This window comes from Meleagris gallopavo, chromosome 1 (genome assembly GCF_905368555.1).
Source record: "Meleagris gallopavo chromosome 1, MGAL_WU_HG_1.1, whole genome shotgun sequence".
Lineage (NCBI taxonomy): Eukaryota > Metazoa > Chordata > Aves > Galliformes > Phasianidae > Meleagris > Meleagris gallopavo.
Window position 1 is genome coordinate 71,422,222 of NC_139404.1, and position 21,634 is coordinate 71,443,855.

The 21,634-nt window shown below is 47.4% G+C and overlaps 1 protein-coding gene and 1 long non-coding RNA gene across 4 annotated transcripts in view; both read left to right on the forward strand.

Annotated features, from left to right (window-relative positions):
• LOC146545403 (uncharacterized) overlaps positions 1 to 10,149 on the forward strand; it is a 53,137-nt gene extending 42,988 nt beyond the window's left edge. For all 3 annotated transcript variants that reach the window (XR_014885760.1, XR_014885764.1, XR_014885761.1), the window contains one exon: positions 162 to 10,149. This is a non-coding gene — a long non-coding RNA (uncharacterized LOC146545403). The remainder of the gene's footprint in view (positions 1 to 161) is intronic.
• Positions 10,150 to 14,594: 4,445 nt separating this feature from the next.
• CDKN1B (cyclin dependent kinase inhibitor 1B) lies at positions 14,595 to 18,172 on the forward strand. The gene is given in 3 exon segments (XM_010716201.4): positions 14,595 to 15,579; positions 15,985 to 16,115; positions 17,046 to 18,172. Coding segments are annotated over 2 exon segments (1,092 nt in total). The 5' UTR covers positions 14,595 to 14,609; the 3' UTR covers positions 16,107 to 16,115; positions 17,046 to 18,172.
• The last annotated feature ends 3,462 nt before the right edge of the window (positions 18,173 to 21,634 follow it).

Here is a 21,634-nt window from a genome sequence, read left to right on the forward strand (position 1 = left end):
AAGTCCGGTAAAGCGACATGGTCAGATTATTGTGTTGAATATCTGATTGCAATTCTATATATTCTATTTGAAAACTTGCAGGATGTGTATTTATATTAAAAAAAATGGTCTTGTAAATATAAATTGATGATTTTTTTTTTTTTTTTTTTTTTTTTTGGCAGTCTTGAAACCCCAAGTTGTGGGATGCAGTCAACACACCAAAGGGACAGGCTATCCAGAAAGACCTAGATAGGCTTCAGCACTGGGCCCAGGAGAACCTCGTGAGGGTCAACAAAGCCAAGTGCAAGGCCTTGCATCTGGGTCACAGCAACTCCCACTACCAGTACAAGGTGGGGAATGATGAAAGGATTGAGCTCAGCCACGCTGAAAAAGACTGGTGGATGGCAAGCTGGACATGAGCCAGTAATGTGCCGTCAGAGACCAGAAAGGCAAACGTATCCTGGAGTGCATCCAAAGAAGTACATCTAGCAGGTCGAGGGATGTGATCCTACCCTTCTACTCTGTGCCGGTGAGACCTCACCTGTAGTACTGCATCCAGATATGGAGTTCTCAGTACAGGAGAGATGGACCTGTTGGAACACATCCAGAGAAGGTCCCCAAAAATGATCCAAGAGGTGGAACACCTTCCCTATGAAGAGGGAAGAGGACTGAGAGAGCTGGGGCTGTTCATCCTGGAAAAAAAGAAAGCTTTGTAGAGTCTTGAGAGCAGCCTTTCAATATCTAAAGGGAAGGCTAAAAGAAAGAAGGGGACAGATGCTTTAGCCAGATCTGTGGTGATAGGAAAAGGGAAAATTATTTCAAACTGAAAGAGGGGAGATTTAGGTTGAGTATAAGGAAAGTCTGTTTACAGTGAGAATGGTGAGGCACTGGAACAGATTGCCCTGAGAAGTGGTGGATGCCCCATCCCTGGAGACATTCAAGGCCAGGCTGGACCAGGCTCTGAGCACCTGATCAAGCTGTAGATGTGCCTGTTAATTGCAGGGGAGTTAAACTAGATGATCTTGAAAGGTCTTCCAACTCTAAAGATTCTGTGATTCTATGATTGTGTTTACAATTTTTTTTTTCCAAAGCAGAAAGCGTGGCTGCATATATACTGCTATTCAGAGCCCTGTGTTTAGACAGTGTCTCAAAACGCATACAGTTAAGTGCCATCACTTGAGTCAGCACTGCCCTTCCTGCACCCTGTTTTCAGTCGACACAGCATTAATAACACTCTGAAAGTTTGACTGTTGCTGAGTGATGGGTGTGTGTGCCTGCGGCCACTCCCGCTCCACAGGGAAGATCTACCGCCTTTAATCAGAGGGGTGGGTAGTAGGCCACATATTTTGTGACCTGCTGGACGCGGGTTGGGCCTGCTTATACTAAGAAATGAACAGAAATCTTCACTTTGCCCACATATCAATCTGTGGCATGCCCACATCCATGGGCAGTTCTACTCTTCCTACTCAAAAAGACCTGCAGAACTGGAAGACATTCAGAGAAGGATGACACAGGTGATCCATGGCATGGGACAGTTTACTTACGAGCAAATATTAATTAAGCCAGACCTTTTAAGCTTCTCTAATTCTTTAGCTTGGGAGAGGATTGAGTGAGGACATTTATGGCAGCAAATTGAAAGCTCATATATGTCTTGGAGGGGGTGGTTCTTCACTGTCTCTTGCAGTACAAAAGAAAGAGACTATTAGGGAGAAAGCTCATAATAACCAAGAGTGAGTAGTTCTTCCTATCAGGGATAGTGGAGCCCTGGGACTCCACAGCAACAGATACTGTGAGTGTTAAGAGTTTACATAGGCTCAAGTGGTGATTGAGCAAGTTTGCAGAAGGGAAATCCATCCTGCTTTATTACACATAAAAACACCAGCAAATTCCTGAGTCTCAATCCATTAAAGTTTGGGAGAATACTTCTGGGAAATAGCACAATATACTTTCTCTGTTCCTACATTCTTCATTAGGCATTTGCTTTTATTCAGTGTCAGAGACAGGAAATTCATCTAGATAGACCTTTTGACTGACCGGTACTCTCAGGCTCAGTACAGTCATCATTAGCATGGCAGTGTATAAACATTTGCTAGGAACAGGAACATTCATCGTAGAAAACTCCACCATTCTTTTAAAACCAGAGAGCCCTGAGCAATTGCTGTGAATGGTCTCTGTGATGTTCACCACTCCACATCAGGAGGAGAGAGCATATGCAAGTGTTTAACCTCAGTGGGTTTATAACAGAAGGTGAACTACAGACTTGGCAGTGGATATTGAAACAAATAGGGATTTATTTCCCTGTACATTTAGGACTTTGTCTAACAGTGGTGGAGATGTGAGTAGGCATGATCTCAGTACACAAACTTCCATCTCTTCAGTAGAATTCCTGTTGATAAACACTCTGATTTATCTGAGATACTGTATTAAAACAAACCAAGTGACAAAAAATATCCAACCAATCAGACAAACTAAAAAGACAATAAAGCATAGCATAAAACTTAGAAAAGTTTTCTGCTGTTGGACTCGCAGTTAACTCTTTTGGTCAGAGTGAATGAGACCAGACCTAAATAAGTTCAGATTCATCCTTTCCAAGGCAATGTTCTTTATCTGCCCTAGCAAATTCCACTGAAAAGCATATCAATTAGGAGGCAACAGCTTTGTTCTTTCTGTGAATCTTACTGGTCACTCTTCAGTTAGATATGCCTCGCTCTGAAAAAAAAAAAAAAGAGGAAAATGGATCTACTGCATCTAATAGCTGAGTTAAGTGTCTTTAGGATGTCCTAAAGATGGCTGCATCTGTTCCACTGTGACACCAATAACTATGCAGCTTATGATATCATTTCTCTTTTATTCTTTCAAGCTTTCTAAAGCCAGTGTTAAGCATATTCATCCTTTGGACATAACATTTAAGCCTAGTGTTGTTAATGGAAAGTTGAGCACAATTGTTTCTCTTGATACAGATCTAAAGGCTTTTATTCTGGACTCGAAAATGGAATTGAGCTTTGTCACAAATCAGGAGCAGAAATTTACTTTCCTTCCATTATAGGAAATCTAGTTTATGTGAAACTGCTGAAGACTAATAAATGGAGACATCCTGTGAGCTTGGTCCATAGCCCTTAACCTCTGGCAGAAATTTTATTTCATAATGGGACTCAGAGGTGAAATTACTCTAGTAGAAGGTACAAAGGTGAATGAAAATAGGGATGTTAATTTGGAGTGGTTGTAAATGGATGAGACTCTTTTGAAATGGGTGAGACTGTCCTCACTTTCACTACATCCAGATTTGCTCCCTTCTCTCTCCCCAAGCCTGTAGAAAAATAGGTGTGCTCAGCTCAGGCTGTGAGCCTGGCTGTGTGTCCTGAGCCATCAGACCTGCCCTTACCATTTCTATTTACCAAAACAAAAACAAGCCCAAAGGAATTTAAACCTGCTGCTTTTGTTCTGTTAATAAATACCATCTGCAAACCTGTTTTTCTTGATCTTTCTGTAGGGGGAGAAAAACAGTATATGGACAGGGAACATTAGATGAGAGGCTGCATCCAGTGGACAATTATGGAGACGGAAAAGGGTTAAACAGGCTTGTTTTTGAAAGCAGTGGAGAAAAGGATCATGGCAGCAAAAAACTACATTAAAAATAAAACCAAAACAAAAAACTGTCTGCAAAGAAGTACTTAGCAAAAGCATTTCATGTGAAGAGTCATGTACACATATGGGATAAATTACTGAGAAAGGGCATGGAAACAAAACATCTTAAATGTATATTTAAAAGTAAAAAGTAAAAGAGCAAGTGGGAGAAAAGACAAGGGATGTTACTGAAGAAACATGATGAGAGAGACAGTGGTGTAGGAGCCAGAAGGAAATGATAGCAACATAACTGCCAGGGAAAGGGCTGCTGGAGAACGTTCTGTTCTGCTTTCCGCTCCCCTTGCTTACCAAATAACTTAGCACCAAGTAGCTTTTCTGCTGAAAGACCCTGGCTGGACTTGGCATGGATGCATATTGTGGCGTGCACTGTGTACACTCCTGAGAACACGGGGAAGGAGAAGCATGTGGAAATTGGACTGTGAAACAGTGGGAAGAAAAAAAAAAAAAGAAAAAAAGAAGTAAATAATCCAGTTTGATGACTGCCGGGCTGGAAGAAGAAATAAGAGGAAGGAAACAAATGCACTTTGAAAAGTCCCCTTGACCACCGCCCAGGAACTCATACAGGAACCTATGGTACTTTTTGGCATGGGTGGTGCAGAAACAAACCTTATCTGCACCACAAATGTTAGAGCTGTGCTGTTTATCTGCAAACACTGTCAAGGACAGCAATACTCGGAACTGCCTTGGTTCATATCTGTCCTGGTCCTCGTGTTCCTCTCTATTTCCAAAAGAGATCTTTGCCAGGGCAGTGGAAGTAGTACAGAACGTTGTCCTTGTCTACACTTGTAGCTAATTCACATTCAGCACTGATTCAGCCCCTTCTATTGCTGACACCTGTTGTCAGCAGTTGGTAATTTCTTTTTTTAGGACAAGCTTACATTGCCTGGAGCTTAGAAAGGGCCTTAAATTAGACTTAATTCTATACAGATGTAGTTAGCAATATTTAATTAGCCCAGTCCTTAAGCAAAAGTCAGTCTATTCCTTGGATCACTGGAGTGCATTCTGGACACTTTCCATATTGCTGCAGGAGTCTGACCTTTATTTTTCTTTTATATCTTTAGCCCAAGAAATGTACTAGGGCTTTTCAAGCACTTTCAGAGTAAGGGCCACATCTTAATAGACAGATTCTTTTGCAGATGGCTTCCTGCTAGTTTGCAATTGCAAAACTTCGCTGAGGCAATTACCATAACTGCAGACATGGGAATGTGACATTAGGAAAGCATTTAATGTATTCTCAGCATCTGTTACAGTACTGCTGCAAATGGAAACCATGGGGAGATGCCAGCACTATGGGTAGGACTCATCTTTCTTAACTTTGATGGACTGGAAATTTGCACCCAGCCAGAACGAGGTGTATAGGTGCTCTCAGTAGACTATGAGGAGACACAGGGCTGTCACCTGATTCATCACCCGAGTTGGTGTCAGAGGTAAGAGGGATGCCTTGCCCTCTGACAGAGCTCCATTTTTGTGGAGGTTAGAGGCTGACACTAGCAATTCCAAATTAGGCTGCTAAAATTAGGTGGTTTGTGACCATTATCATTTTCACAGACATCCAGAAACTGCTGTAGAAGTGATGAGCCAATGCTAATGGCACTTCCAAGGGCTGTTAACTGACAGTGTTTGGGATCTTTCACTTACCAGAAAAGTTCAGCTTATTCCCAGAAAATAATGAAGGAGTTGGCAAGATGAGTCTTCAAAGGAATTAAAAAAAAAAAAAAACAGAAAAACAAAATAAAGGGGTGTATCAGCAAGAAGGGATAAACCCAGTTCTTTGGTTTAAAAGCCTTAACTGTGTAAACCAAATAGAGAAGGAACAATTCTGTTTAACTTTTCTGATGCCTCCTTTCCCTTTTTTCATTAATTTTCATGCCCATTTTTCCCTTGTTTCTAGGGAAATGCTTATTGTACATCACTTGAACATCACTGTCCTTATCTCCATAATTCTTTGATGAAAAAAAAAAAATCATTTTTGCATGGTATAAAGAAACAGAGATTATTTTGGTGTAAAAAATATCCAAATTTCAGTCTCTAAACAACAAACAACCCCAAAGACAATGAGAAAGACTGACTGTATGTGACCCAGGAAAGCATGGTGGCTGTGATGCAGATGTGACCTACAATGGGATGCTGTATGAGCTCTGTGATATGGGAGAGGATATGTCCATGATCTGAAAGGATCGATTCCTCCTCTTTTCTGGAGAGATTGGGCACTTTCGCAGTGGTGGGTCTTGAGAAGAAATGCTTCAAGTGGCCTGGCTTGAGCAGGAGTTGGAGCAAAGGGACACGGGTCACTTCCATCCCCAATCATTCTTTGATTCTGTGGAGTAAGCACGTCCTTGAAGCCTAGAGCCAGATGCCTGAATAGCTCAGCTAGGTATCCCAAATGTGTTGATGAAATTTCAGCTCCCTCGTCTCATCCAGTGGGTTTTGTGGCCTGCATAGAGCTTTATGCTCACCATGGCTGGTGGCTGCCAGAGGCCTTCAGGGCAACAGACCTCAAGCCAGTGCTTTTCATCTCAGCATTTCTTATAAACTTCCTGGTGGGATCTGTGCTCAGTCTTAGCTTCAGAGAATCTCCTCCTCACATCTGCCCATATTGCAGAGTGCAGTGGCATCTTTGCTAGTTAAAACTGCTTGGCTCCCTGATCAGAGGCTGCATAGACTTGTTCCCTTCACTGTTCTCCAAATATATGCTCCACTGCTCTATCACAAATATTAGTGCAGCTCTATGCTGAGACAGATCAGAGACATAGTCCTTGGACTATGCTTGAGCTTAGAATGGCCATTCTTTCCTTAGGAAAGATCATATTTTGCCCTCTATTCCTCTCCTCCTCAGATGTGAAAGTGCAACTGTTTGCAGCACAGCTGTAAAGGCATCTTTTTGGGCTGAATTGGGAATGAGTGGTGAAAGATAACAAAAGGTGGCAGCCTCTTAAATTGGCCCTGTGATGTGTCCTGGGCACCCTGTTCTGGTTGGCCCTGCTTGACAAGGATTTGGACTAGATGGACGCAGAGGTTCCTGCCAACCTCTCTGCCAATCTGTGGTTCCGCCACTGTAGTGAATTTGGGTCGTGCACGAAGTTGCAAGGAGTGGTAGGCAATTAGGCCTTCATGGCCTGCAGGCCCAGCAACTTGCAGTGTGCTCCTCCCCACTCTCCAGCATGCCTCCACCATGCCCCAGGAGATATCTGCCAGGCTGTGGGACGTGCTTGCTTGTGACAGCTCTTGTGCAATATGGTCTGTATCTGCTTGCTGCCGCTGGGTTGTGAAAGTCTGCAAATAATTGTGAAGTCTGCTGGTTTAATTGGATTGTGGTATATTTGTGTAGATTGTTGCAGTCTTCCAGGCCACTATTTTCCAGAGTGACTCGGCAGCCTCTTGGTCTAAGATGCCTGATATGAGACACCTTAAAAGTGATAAATTTCCACAGATTCTTTTAGAGAAGCACCCCTAAACTGAAGTAATCCAAACCACTGATTGATTACCCGGAAAGCCCTTGGCCCCAGAGCCCTGGAGATAAGGAAGCTTTGGTGGTAGCTGATGTAAGCCAAACTAAACTCATAAAAATAATACAAGACATCTTAGCACATCATTTGTTCACTAGAAAATTTCAGCAGAAGGCAGTGTGAATATGCATATGTACCAGCATTTATACAGAAATTATAATGAATAAATGAATATTTGTGTATTAAGAGAGGGAGGAGAAGAAAAGCATTTTATTCATGTGAGAATTGACTGTTGTTTTTTTTTTTTTCTTTTTTTTTTTTTTTACGGTTTTAATAAGGTAGGTCCCTTCCAACCCCTACAGTTCTGTGATTCTGTGATTCTGTGAAAATGTTACTGTGGAACAGTGTCCCTGTGTACTCTGGCCCTTTTCCAGGCCTGGAGCTAAGTACCTCCTGTGGAAAAGAAAGTACCATGCTTGACTTTCTGAAGTATATGCTGTTATCACTTGTTAAAGGCTAAAGAGGGGAAATAATTAAATTACTTATTAATTATAAACAAAAACTGCATAGCAGTGCAGAAACAAGCAGTCTCCAAGACTCAAGCTACAGATCTTCAATTTTGAATCTACAAAAGAGTAACAGTTTGTTAGAATTATCATCAACTTTTTCTACCAATAATTTGTAGGGAGACAAGAAAGCTGGAGCAGATATTATTGTTCTCACTGGAAGATTCTACTAAATCACTATTTCAAATAAGAAACTATTAATAAGGAGAAATAAATTGATATTATAAAATATCATTAAGAGTACTCACAGAGGAGCTAATACAACCTAAAATCAACTCAATTAAATCAAAACCATTTTCACACACAGAAAAAAAAAAAATAATGTAGCTACACAGTTGTGCTGAAATTGTTACTGGGAACGTGAGCTTGGAATTCTGCATGATTATGAAGTTCATATGTCTTAGTGCCCGAGTCACTCTTCAAAATAGGATTTCAGCTGTTAATTGGCTTTGTAAAGTCTTTTATTGAGACTTTCATTTCTAGTAAGATGAGTTCTTGGTACCTGTGTGTAAGGAGGAAGTTTCAAAAGGGAGAAGACATTAAACAGAACTCTTTTGAAAACCTCATCACTTTTAAAACCCCGAAGCAACCACGCACCTCAGAACTGTGTACTCATTTCATTACAGCCTAGGCTCAACTAGGCACCTCGAGATGGCTTATTGCCAATCATCTTCTGGACCATTAGGCACAGGTTTTCAAAGGCGTTTTAGACACCTGAATGCCTTTGAGGAGTTGGCCCTGAGTTCTCAGCAGGCTTAATTTGTCCTGGTGGGTGGCTGACTAGAATTGTAGTGTTGAGAGTTGGGTTTTCTGTTTCTAACTTGGGCTGAGCAGGTCAACCACGGCAGAAATAAAGAGACCTGATGGAAGGGTCTAGCAAGCACTAATGATCTGAAGATTTGCAAGGAACTTGCAAGGAATTTGAAAGGGCTTCTACTAGCCTGAGGAGCTTTGGAGGCTTACATGTTCTTATGGCTATTCTGAAACACTGGGGTGCCCATGGCTTAAAAATGTGTTCAAACATCCATAAAGCCATGTGAGAGCTTGTGTAGATATATTAGAAAGACAGAAGTAATCTTTCTCTCTTAGTAAATAAACAAATAACATGTGTGGGAGAAGGGCAAAGCAGTTATATGAGGTTATGCATAGCTTTCAAGAACTAGAGACCACCACAAAGAGAATAACTTTCTTTAGGATCTTAGTATGGAGATTTGAGGACCAGGTACTGAGTAAAACTGTGGCTCTTGCTGCTTCTGTGATTTCCCACCAATCTGTTAGGGTTAGGGGCAACGGAAAAAAAAAAAAGAAAAGAAAAGAAAAAAAAAGATATTGAATAATGTCTATCTCTTCTCCTTTATTAGAGCCTTTAGGAAGAGAATGTCAGTTGTGCATATGCTCAGGGCCTGACTAGATGGAAAACACGTGCAGCTCTGATTTATTTCAATAGAATTTGGAAATCCTGTGTGTTTGTGACGAAAATCAGTTCTAAAGTGCTGTAGCATGGCATGGAAACACACAGTTTTCATGGCAACTAAAAGGTGAAGGTTCATATAATAGGTGAAAAAATTCTCTGTGAATGTCACCTTCTCTAAAGCAAGGTGTGTTTGTGAGTAGGAACATGAAACAAAATCTGTTTATTTACAGTTCGTGCAGCTGTGGCAAAGAGATAGAATATGGGATTCTTTAAAAGCTCAAGCACAGAAAGTAAGTGGAAGCCTCATGATATGATTTGAGGTAGGCTGCTCTTTTTGAAGAGGACTGGCACATGGATTCTGTGCATCATCCCCCACACTAAAAAGGAACAGTTAGAGTTTATTGCTCTTCTCAAGGCACCACACAAAGAGCAGGTGGTCAGTATGGGTACCTGAACTGTCAATGTCCAGAGTGAAAGGGCCATGCTTCAGGTTGGCCTCTCATAGTAACAGCTATGCTTCATCTCTGACATTCAGTAAAGGTATTACATATGTATATTATATGCAATACATTATTGGCAATGCTGACTTTCTGACAGAGCAGAAGCTGCTCTGAAAATTAGAGATAACAAAGTGACAAACCTTTCATAATGGTGCCTTCAGATACTTGTCTTTAAGCAGAAGTCCCTGGCAGTCTGCTGGCAGCCAGAACAAAGGAAGTAACAAGACAGCTATCAAGTCAAAAACCACCGCAGGTTAGGCCTCTGCAATGAGAAATATTTAACTCCTAGAAGACTGGGAGAAGAGAAGGAATCTTTTTGAACCTATTGTGCGGGTTGCTTATGAGAGAGTCATCATAAAGGAAATGATTTTCTCCCCAAAACTGTGGTTCCAGTGTGGGGTATCTATTATGACAAGGTCCTTTTTCTTTTATCTTGAAGTGCCTACCACCTGCCTTATACAATTTTTCTTGTTGCCAGAGTCCTGCAGAATCCACTTACTGTCTTTCTCTGTGATAACATTGTGCTGTTATACATTAATGGCTTTTGCATGTTGGGGCTGTACTTGCTAGGGATTACTAACACGAACAATATGTGATAAGCTTGAAATGTAATCAGCGCTTTTATATTTCTAATTACCTTAGCATCTAGAGACCTTGATTGAGATTGAAGTCCTCTTGTACCAGGAACAGAGCATTTCCAGCAGCTTAAACTCTAAGCAACAGAAAAAGCAGGAGGGGAGAAATATGTAGGTGAGAGAACCTGACCCAGGAAAGTCAGAAGCAGAACACAAATCCTAAGTCCTGATTATGATCAGTGACTTGAGATGGGTCAATTCCCTTGGAGGATTAAAAAGTACTCAGACCAGTTCCTCTGTTTGTATTAAGAAGATGTTTGTAGATCTCTTGATCCTAAGGCAATTGATAGTCCATGGAAGGAGGAGGGGGATGTTGGGCTAGAATCTCATGTAAATGGCACTTTTTTTTTTTTTTTTTTTTTTTTTTTTTGTGAGTGGCCTCTTTGCGGTCAGTTGTAAGCATCACATTTACATAGTTCTGTATTTCTAAAAAAGCCTATTGCATAAAGTTGGGATCACACCAAGTGAAAACAAAACACACGCTAAGAAAAAATAGCAAGCTCTTCCAACAATGTTCAGTAACTGAGCTAGAGGTTAGTGCTGTATTCTGGAAGAAAAAAAAAAAAAAAAAAGAATCCCAGCACCATATGATTTCATGCACAAAAAATTTTAAACATTTTGGAGGAACATAACATATGACATAGGGTGTTTTTATTTAATGGATGGCTTTAAAAAATGGGGCCAGTGTCCCCTCTCATAGATGAACATGGTGTGCCAGGAGAGTTGCTGTACAATGTGTCATCACTTGGGAACCTGAAGAATTGTACTTGAGAAAACATTGCTACAAAATATCATCCCCTTCCCAGAAAGGTTCACTTCAGGCTTTGTAGAAAAACAGAACAACTCATTTCCTCTGAATATAATTCATCTGTTGAGAAACTTTCTTAAAGGCATAGGTTGCTGAGCAAGTAGCTGGAAAACTGTTGAACCTCATAGTAACAAATAATAGTCCATCATTATTATTACTACTTAGCTCTTGCTGAGCACTTTCCATCCTCAGAGCACTTTACAGACATGAAGCAGGTAATATTCCAAGCATCTCTGAGAGGTGCGAAGTGCTACTGCCTCACTGTAGCATGGGTGCAGGGGTGCTGCCCCTCACCAGGATGGGATCCCCAGAGTATGAGCTGCTGTTGGCCAGCCTGAGCACAGCTGCTGTGGAAATAATATTTCTTTAGTTTCAACATGAGTCTGGAGGGCTTTGCCCAATTTATTATTAACTCAGAGTATTTTATATGATTGGCATGGCAAGCGGAGGAAGAAAAGAAGGGAAAGAAAGGGAAGGGAAGGGAACGGAAAAAGGGAGGGCGAAAGAAAGGCAAAAGAAGAAACGAGAGCTAGGAGGTTCTTCAGCTGTCATGAGAAGCATCCAGTTAAGATTCTCCTCCTGTGAGCAATTTGCTGTTTGAGCAAAGTGATAAGCAATAGGTGATGTACATATGGAGCTACACTGGTTTGCAAATACTTTCATTTATATGGTGTGTTTTGTTTGGAGAAATTAGGCTAGTGTACAGAAAGAAACTGTTCTACTGATTTAAACTTCCTCTCCACGACAGTATTGCTTGCTGGGATAGCTAAACACAGGAGTGTACACGGACATTCTCTTCCTTGTCCCCAGAAAGTGGAAGAGCCCATTGCCAAGAGGGGAGCATAGTTGCTGCCTTCAGGACGCTGCCAGTCTCACCTACCTCGGGAGCAGCTCAGTTCCCTCGCCCTGTACCCCAGGCTGGCGGGGAACCGGGCACGCCGGGCCGATCCCTGTCCTTAGGCTCCCTCTAGAGTTGACACAGGCCTCGCACAGCCTTCGGCTCGGCTTGGCCACGGCCTCTCGGGGCGCTGCGGAGGAGGGGAGCAGTGCCGAAGGCTCCGGCTCCGTTCTTAGGGCCTGCGCCTCCAACCCCAAACCTTCCGACAACTTATGGGTGTGCTGGGAAAAACGGGGGTTGTTAGGGAAACAGCATCGGCTCAGGAAGAGGGAGGTGAGAACTTCTGGCTTTCCAATGGATTATGCCATGGCCCTGCCCGTTGAGTAGCCCACGTATTAGTCTCGGTTTGTAAGGGAACGCTGAAAACCTTATTCCCAACTGTATGCTGAATAGCCCGGGTCACTCCCACCCTCTGTGTTTACGGCTCAAACAGTCTCGCCGCTCCATTTGCCAACTGCATTAAGCGCTGGGGAGGAGCTCCCCACAAACCCTTCTCCCCGCCCGCCCGGCTGCCGTGTCTGTCTTTTGCAAGGCGATGGCGCTCTGGTCTTGCCACATTTCTCCTCCAGGACCCAGTAGTATTTTTTTTTTTTTTTTTTTTTTTCACGCTTCGCTGCTTACTACGGGCAGGCGCGCCTGCCTCTCTCACCATTTGCTATGGCCATCGGGGCGGGGGGGAGGGGGGAGAGCTGACTGTAAACAAAACACTTTAGATCATGGCAAGGTCGCTGCAGACACAGCCTTTCTCCTTCGCGGCCGCAGCGATTTAAGGTGGTTTGACAATGACGGGGGCGGGGTTGGGGAGGGTTGGCACGCTGAAACTGCTGATCCCGGGGGCAGCACGAAGCGACCAAAGCAGAAAGGTTTTTGCCCGAAAGGAACTTTTTTTTTTCTTCTTTCTTTTCCAAGTACTACAGGGAGATAAATCAGTGCTCTTTTCAGCTGCCATCATGTCTGCGGGTGTTTATCCGTGAGGCTATGCTGTATTTTCCAGTGTTTGCTTCCTATTATTACCAATCATCATAATTATTATTATTGGCATGGTTTTGCACTGTGTCATAATCTTGCCGTCAAGGATTCTGGTTACAGGAATCAGGCAATGGTTCCCAGCAAGGCAGGGCAGTAGGAATTCCCTATCTCAGATGGTTCCAGCAGGTTACGGGGGAGCTGCTCAACAGACTGTTTTCCTGCTATGTACCCACTGTTGTGCACAGTTAAGAAAACAAACCAACTGTCCCACACCTCGCATGAGAAGTGGAGAATTCTGAAATGGCACTGCCTTAATGATGGCTAAGTTAAAGACAGGAAAGCCTGGGGAATAGAAAACAAAGTCCTCAAATGAAGCAGATGAATAAGTTCCACTTTGCCAGCTCGCGCAGTTTTTTTTTTTCTTTTTCCCCCCAGAGTTGCTACTTCAAAAAAAAAAACAAAACAAAACAAAACAAAGAAACCCAACAACAGACACCTAAGATGCAGACATGGGGATGTCAGCTTCAATTCTCTGTGAATTGGTAGATCTTGTGGTTGCTGAGAGAAGCTGGAAAACAACTTGTGGTAAAAGTTCTGTCAAACAAAAATAGCAGGGCTAACATTTTATTTCAGCCTTGTGTTTTTTAAACATTTTTATTTTTCTCTTTGGCTGCACACATCACTTTTTGAACTCAGGGCTGACAAGACCAGGCTGACCCAGGAAAGCAGGCTGAGCAAGGTGGGGGGCTGCTGCCTCGGGGAAGGAGGCCCACAGACAACTGTGCCCTGGGGATAAGCACTGCATGCTGATTCTGTTCCCTTTCCAATGCCTGCACAGGTGAGGCCCCAGTTCAAAACAGCAACTGCAGGGTAGGTTTTGGTGGCCCATCGCAACTGCAAGGCCTGAAGCAAAACGTGTGTGAATACAGACATGGCAAAAGCTGCCTGTCTTCAAGGCCACAAGATTTGGGACAGTTGCACTTTGCAGAGGGTGCCAGGCCAGCCACTTTGGTATGCAGGGTCTGTAGCCCCCCGGGTGACCTGGGCCCTGGGGAAGTCCCAAACCTCCAGGATCTGAAAACAGCCCTTATGTCCTGTGGGGCTGTCCTGAGCAAAGGATGCTGCCTGTAGAAAGGAGTGGGAACAAGGAGGGCCAGGAGAAACTCGACTCTCTCAACTCCAGCAGACCTGCTGTAGCAATCAGAGGAACGGCTCAGAAATCCCTGCCCATGGCACCTGGCTCAACTAATCTGCAGAACACACAAACTGCGCAAACTTGAAGGCTTTCATTTTCTTTCCCTTGCTTACTGAGAACACAGGTCCCTGCTAAGAATTCTTACAGCTACTTCCACACCTGGGCCCTCCCTGCCGGCAGGGCAGCAGGAGTCAGTCCTCGCTCTCTCCTTTTCCCTCCACGGGCAGCATGATGGGGTGGCCGGACAGCGACCCACTCCCTCGCCCCAGCTGGGGTGCAGCTCCCGGCCCGCCCTGACCTCCCGACCCGGTGAAAACAGAGTGATGGCCAGAACGAGTCAAAATTCAGCTAGCCCCCTCGACTCGCACGACTTTCACCATGCTTGGACTCCGCAGGGGGAGGCGGGTTCACGTGCGCGGAGCTGTGCAGAGCGCCGTGCCCCCCACACTCTCCCCGCCCGCCAAGGGGCGGCCGCCGGCCAGGGCCACCTTTAGAGCCGGCGGCAGCAGCGAGGTATGGCCGTGCCGACGGGGCGGTGCCGTCCGCCGTAACCAATGGCTCGGCTCCGCTGTTTAAATAGACTCGTCCTGTCAATCATTTTCTCCTTCGTCAACCTCCCTTCAATCGCCATATTGGGAACTGAGAAAAGGGCTCGTCTCGCCTTGTTTTTTTTCCCTCTCCGCCCGTACGACGTGGCCGTGGGGAGAGCGGCGGGGCCGTGCGGGCAGCGGTGGGGCCGTGCGGACAGCAGCGCGAGGCCGCCCCCGGGGCCGCGGAGGGCAGCGCCGCTCCCCGCTCGGCTGCTCCCCTCCGGAGCCGCCCGGGCTGCCCGGCGGCGGCTGTCGGGGTTCGGCCGGCCCGGCGCTTATGCAATTGCGCGCTGCCGCCTCTCCTCCGCGGGCCGAGGCGGGGCCGCAGAGAGGGGGCCGTACGGAGAGAGACCGCGGAGGTGAACCTGCGAGCGGCCGCGGGTAAGAAGCGGAGAGGAAGAGCGGGGAGAGCTGCGAAAAAACCCACCGCCATCGGTGACGGCAGAAAGGGAGGGGGAGATGTCAAACGTCCGCATTTCTAATGGGAGCCCTACCCTGGAGCGCATGGAGGCGCGGCAGTCGGAGTACCCGAAGCCGTCGGCCTGCAGGAACCTCTTCGGGCCGGTAAACCACGAAGAGTTAAACAGGGACTTGAAGAAGCACCGCAAGGAAATGGAAGAGGCATGCCAGAGGAAGTGGAATTTCGATTTCCAGAACCACAAGCCGCTGGAAGGCAGGTACGAGTGGCAAGCCGTGGAGAAGGGGAGCTCGCCCGACTTCTACTTCAGACCGCCGAGGCTACCCAAAGCCGTTTGCAGGTCCGCCGGCCGTCAAAGCCTGGATGTAAACGGGAATTGCCAAACCGCGATTTGCGCCGCTTCTCAGGGAATCTCAGAGGACACTCACTGTGTAGGCCGAAAGACTGATGTTGCTGGCAGTCAGACGGACTTTGCAGAGCAGTGCGCCGGGCAGAGGAAAAGACCCGCCGCCGACGGTAACGTAACCCCGCGGGCAACGCCGCGCGCCGGGCCGGCACCCGCCTCCTCCCGCCCGAACGGCCCCGGTGCCGTCCGCAGCACCGGGAGCTCCGCGGTCGGTGGGGGCCGGGGCTGAGAGCCTCGCGCCCTTCGGTACCTCTCTGCGGAGGAGAGGAGGGGAGGCTCCAAACGCCGGACTTGGGGCGAAACTAAAACGCGCATCTCTTGCCGAGAGAGAAGCCCACCCGTGCCCACCTTCGCGTAGCCCGGTAGCTGACGTAGGGATGCGGGGATGTGGGAATAAGCCCCGGCCCCGTCGCTCCTCCCGCCCCCGGGTGCCGAGCGAGCACCTTGCAGGACAATATTTTAAACCAGTGTTCTCCCCCCCCCCCCTCCCCCTGTTTTTAATTTTCCCCTCCTAGATTCCTCTCCTCAAAATAAAAGAGCCAACACAACAGAAGAGGAGGTTTCAGAAGACTCCCCCAGTGCCAGTTCAGTGGAGCAAACACCCAAGAAATCGAGCCCGAGACGACATCAAACGTAAACTCCCTAAGTAGGTTCCCTTCGGGCTCTGGGCGTTAGGATGCCGTGGGGGAAGCCGCGAGGGTCTCCTGCTGGGGGCCGGCTGCTGGGGCCTCAGGGAGCGGGCGGCCCCGCTCAACGCCCCGAGCTCTTGGGGCCGTGCCGGCCGAGGGACGGGGCTCCACGCGGTGACGGGGGCCCGGGGGGGCTGCCCCGCCTCTGCGCTGTTCCCACTGTCCCACCTAGCAGGGAGCTGCAGCCTAGGAGAGCTTTAGGGTCGGTAAAAGCAGGGCTGGGCTGTTCGGGAGCCTTTCGGTCTGAGTAAGGCGAGGTTATTCTCCGTTCTTTTTTTTTTTTTTTTTCCTTCCCCCTCCCCCCCCCCCCCCCGGTTGTTGTGGTTTAGTTTTAGGCGCTGGCTGAGTTTTCAGGGAAGGGAGCGGGTTAATGGCAGCCGTGTGTGGTGTTCTTGTTGTTGTTTTGTTTCAGCGCGAGGGCTGGGGCGGAGGGAGGTAGTACATCGCGCCGGCGGTTTCGGGGCCGACGTTAGCGGGGAGGATCGCAAACGCGGTTCGCGATTGTGCCGAAGAGATTAAGCTGTAAAGCAGAAGTTGCAACAAATTGCTCCTGCTGGGGGGGAGCCGCAGCGGAGCACGTCAGCCCTCGCCTCTATGCAAATGCCGCACCACCGCCCGCTCCTTTGGGGCGGGGGCAGCTCGGCGGCCTGGCGGCTGCTCGGCCCCCGGGCTTCGAGCGGAGGCGGCCGACGGCCCTGGGGCGGCGCAGCCCCGACGAGGGCGGCCAGGCTCAGTGCGCCGCGGGGCCGGGACGCCGCAGGGCCCTTCCCGGAGTGGGCCTGCCCGCCGCGGGGAGCGGCGTCGGCTCGGACCGGTCGCGCCCGGGGAAGGGAGCGAGTCGCTTTCAGCTTCTCTAATGTCTTCTCCCTGTCTTCTTCCCGTTGCAGGGCGGAGGACTCGCGTTTCCTTGCTCATCGGGGGGCGGTGAAGCCAGGAAGATATAAAGTTGTGTAGTAGAGATGAATACATATCGTCGGTCTCCGTGGGATGGGGACCCTGTGCAAGCACTGAAAAACAACGACAGCAAAACAAAAAAAAAAGCAGACAATAACACTAAAAATTTAGACACTCTTAAAAGACCTGCCTCTAAAAGCATCGGATGTAGCATTGTGCAATTAGGTGTTTCCTTATTTGCTTCATTGTACTACCTGTGTATATAGTTTTTACCTTATGTAGCACATAAACGTTTTGGGAAGGGGGGGAATGGAAGAGGGAGACCGATCAAAACTTGCTTTTGCCATCTAGCAAGCAAAGAAATGAAGAGAAGCAGTGTAGGCTTTTTATTCCTTAAAGATGTATTGTCCCTTTAAGTGGGTCCCCTGTGTTTTTATTTTTTCCTTGCACCACGGTGGTAGTGCTGCTCACAGCAGATGCCTGCAGGCCGCCGTCAGAGCCCTCCTCTCTGTGCTGGGCTGAAGGGGTGGGAGGCGGGGTGATCCCCCACCTCAAATCCCTGTAGGAAATTGGAATGCCTCTACGATCTCACAAATTCACCCCATTTGCTATCGCTGGATTTATTATTTTTATTTTTGGAAAGGAATCTCCAATGTTTTCTGACCTGGCCCACATCCTTTCGTCCTTGTGTGAGGGAAGGGGATACTACATCTTTAAACAGTATTTCTACATTGCCTGTGTACCTGTATGTAAAAATAAAAAAAGAAAGTTTGAAGTGTACCTGTGTACATAACTCTGTAAAGACACTGAGAAATTATACTAACTTATTTATGTTTAAAAGATTTTTTTTTAATCTAGAAAACAGTATTTTTCCCCATAAAGCCAAAGCGGCGTGTTTTTGTGCATTTGTAAATGCTCTATTTGGTAGACTTCTTAGAGGTTTTTTTTTTTGTTTTTTTTTTTTTCCTTCCTTCCTGGTAATATGGCTGTGCTTAAAGGATTGCAGACTGAGCCAATTCCGTATTTTTTGTAATGTTTGGGGAAAAAAAAGAAAAAAGCAGAAATACGGATCGATGTTGTTTCACAGCGAGCAATCAATAAAGAGAAGTGCCATCTGTAAGAGCCATGTCCTTCCTGAGTGTGTGTGTGCAGCTCGCAGGGGGCTGCCCGGTGTGTCAGCCTGGCACAGGTGGAGGGATACAGCCCTCGGTGCTGTGCTAGTTCTCGGTGAGAGTTGGGATGAACATGTCCTCTTCAGTTCTAAGTTGTGGAATGTCTCCCCATCATAATTCATATATATATATATATTTTTTCTATTTTACGTAATGGTGAAGCAGCTGTTGTTTTGATGTAGACGCGTGGGAAACACCTCAACTCCGAGCCCAGTGTGCTGGTTCCGTGCTCTTGGTCCCCACCAGCCCCTCGTTCAGGGTAGGCCAGAGATAAAAGTTTTCCCCCCCCGAGCCCAGAGTACGGCCGCTTCCGTGTCGCCAGGCGCCCAAACCTGAGGTCTGGGCCCGGGGCCTACCCGCCCGCGGCCTGGCGCCGAGCAGCGCCGCGTCCCACCCTCTCCCGCCGCCTCGGCGCTAACCAAGATGGCGTCCTGACCCGCCGCCCGAGCGCCGCTGCGCGCAGCCCCCGGCCCAGCCCGTCTCCCTCTCCGCGGACTCCCCCGGCTGCCACAGATCGGGGCGAGCCCGGCATTTTGCGGTCGCGAGGTGTGACTGCCTACCCCTCCCCCCCCCCCGGAGCACAGCGAAGGAGAGGATTCTCATCACGCGAAAATGAGCGCGGCGCGATGGAAGGGGGCGGAGGGTGGGGGAAGCCCTGGGCGAATCTTCTCCGAGTTCCCCGCGCTCTGCAACTCGATCCGGCTGTTGATCGGGTAGCGCTTGGGCTCGCCCTCGCATTGGAATCTCCCGAAAACGCTGCGCTGAGCCGGGGAGGGACGGGACAGCCACTCGGCTTTGTCCCCGGTCGAGGAGAGCGCAAAGATCCGGAGCTTCCTAGGGACTAACGAGTTTTTTTCCCCCCCAACACGAACAAAGTGCTCGGGGAACTGCTGCAAGCAAGTCCGCCGCCTCAGGTTTTTTTTTTTTTTTTTTTTTTTTTCGGTAAGGGATGGGGCTTTCCGCCCCGCTCTCTGCCAGTCCCCTCGCCCTTCCCGTTTGGCGGGACCGGGGGAGGGGACAGCCCCTCTCCCCCGCCCGGGTTGTTGTTGTGGAGGGGCTTGGCGGCGGAGCCTCCGCAGGAGGAAGCGGGCGGAGCGGGGGGGAGGGGGCGGATTTAAGGTAGCGCGAGTAACGCAGGGCTTAGCCGGGCCGAGCAGCAAGAACTTTTTTTTTTTTTAATTATTATTAAAAAAAAACATTTTATTCCTCCCCGCCTCTCCCCCGTCGCAGCCTTTCCTCTTCGGGCGGCTGGAGGCAACCTTGCCCCGCTGCTCCGCTCCAACAGCGCCACTCCCGGCACGGCAAAGGGGAGGCGGGCGCGGACGGGGCGCGGCGTGCTGGGCCCGTCCCGTCCCGACTGATGCAATAGGCGCGGCTGCCGGGCTGCCCCGCGGGAGCGCGCACGCACGCGCACCTCCCCCCCTTAACTCCCCCGTCTCACGTCTCTGCCCGCAAACGGCCCACTCTGCGCGCCCCCGCGGCTGGAATAGGGTCTCGGGTTTGGGGCAACACGAAGTTTTCAGATGCCCGTCTCTATCCGTGCCTCTGAGAAGTTCCAGATGACAAAACCTAGAGAAAAAGAACTTTGTAGTTTTCAAAAGAAAACATCTCACTTCAGAAATCCCAACGTATTTACCTTCAGCATCTTTTTGTTTTGATATTTTCATCTTTCCATTTTAAAATGTCTTCTTTTTCTGCATTTAAAAAGTAATCTATTATTCTCTTGTTACTTTTTTGATTGTACTTTTTTTTTTGAATATGCATCCAATGAAAATATTTATAGTAGAATGACAAAAACAAAATGCCTTGTCAGATCTGCAATACAGTAATTTCATTATATTGTGTAAGGTGTTTTGCCCAGTCTTGAGATTAGATGTTTTCTGGTTTGATTTTGCTGGTAAATCCTTGAAAACATTCTCTTCCTTATTTTATGTCTTTATGTATTGATTATTTTTCCCCACTAATGACATCTGGTATGCTTACTGAGCTGAGGAGAGGTATTTTCAAACTGGCCAGGCTGTATCTGCACGGCAGTGTCATCCAGCTGGGCTCTCTCCTCCATCCAGTATTTCTTCTGCCTGCCCACTGCTGTCATGCTCATCACTCATTGCAAGTCTCAGCATTATGCAAAAAAAAAAAAAAAAAAAAAAAAAAAAAAAGTTTTTTTTTTTTAAATTGAAAATAAAAAACTCACCACTAGTTTACTTGAAAGATGTGGGAAATGTATGTTTTCCTATGTTGTTTTGGCTGAATACAAAAAGTGCAGCTGCCTAAATCAGCATCAGACCACCCACTCTTCCTCTACTACTGCCTGAAGAAGCAAAACACAACAGGGAGCAGTTAGCAAAATCCTCTTAAAGGAGGTTACCAACGAGGTAAAATTAGCACTGAAAAGTGAAAGAGCCACAGAGCTTTGTTCTCCCCCATCTTCCTCTCTCATCCTCTGGTGGCACCAGAGCTGCAGTCCAGATGTGTTAGGATGCTCAGATGCAGTGAGGACCTCTGGTTTTGTGGGGTGCCCTGATTTCGTGGGGTGTCCAGATGTATTGGAGAGCCCAGATTTGGCAGAATGCCTGCCTGGACTCTCAGAGCAACAAAAGCAAGAGGCAAAAGCCTGTGCCCTGCAATGCAGGCAAAAATCCTGCTGATTGGCAGGAGGTGGAAGCGAAGTTGGGAGCTGCCCCTTTCCCAGCTCTCTTGTGACAGGGTGCTGTGATAGACAGGAAACTTTGCCACTTTTTACAGGGTCAACTTCCAGCCCTACAACACCACTGCAGCATGGGAGCAGAGTGCCTGTCCCAAGGCTTACGGCCAAGGCTGTGTGGTATAGCCAGTAGGTAAGTGTGAAAGAGGTCATTACGTGGAGGCCAAAACTACAATTTGACAAGGGCTTGCTGTTGGGACTGACTCCACACAGACTGAATGTGGGGACTTGATGTGCCAAGCAGGGTATCTACACCTTGCTGCTGGGGCAGGGTGGAAGAGCTCTGTAGGAGGCTATCCATGTGGAGAGAAGCCAGAGCTCGAGGGCTGACTGTGCTGTGCATTTTTCCTGCCAGATGGGAAGCCTGGAGTTGATGCTGTATGCTTTGCAATCTAGCAGACCTCAATCTTTCTCTTATGATTTTCTTTCCTCTTCTTTTCTTTCCCTTCCTCTTGAGTTCGCATCTGAGCCACCAGCTTCCCTCTTTATTAATGTCATTCTGCTTGGAGGTCGGATTCAGAAGGGAAGGCACTTGTGTACTTACCTCTATGACCAGGTTATTATTGCGAAGGGAGGCTCAGGGGAGGAGAGACCTCTACTGGCTGCACTCGAGGAGCCGCTGCCGGGCTCTGTCAGGGTGTCTGTCTGCAGCCGAGCTGCTGCAGGGGGTTTCTCGCTTGCTCTCACCCTACCTACTCTGAAAATG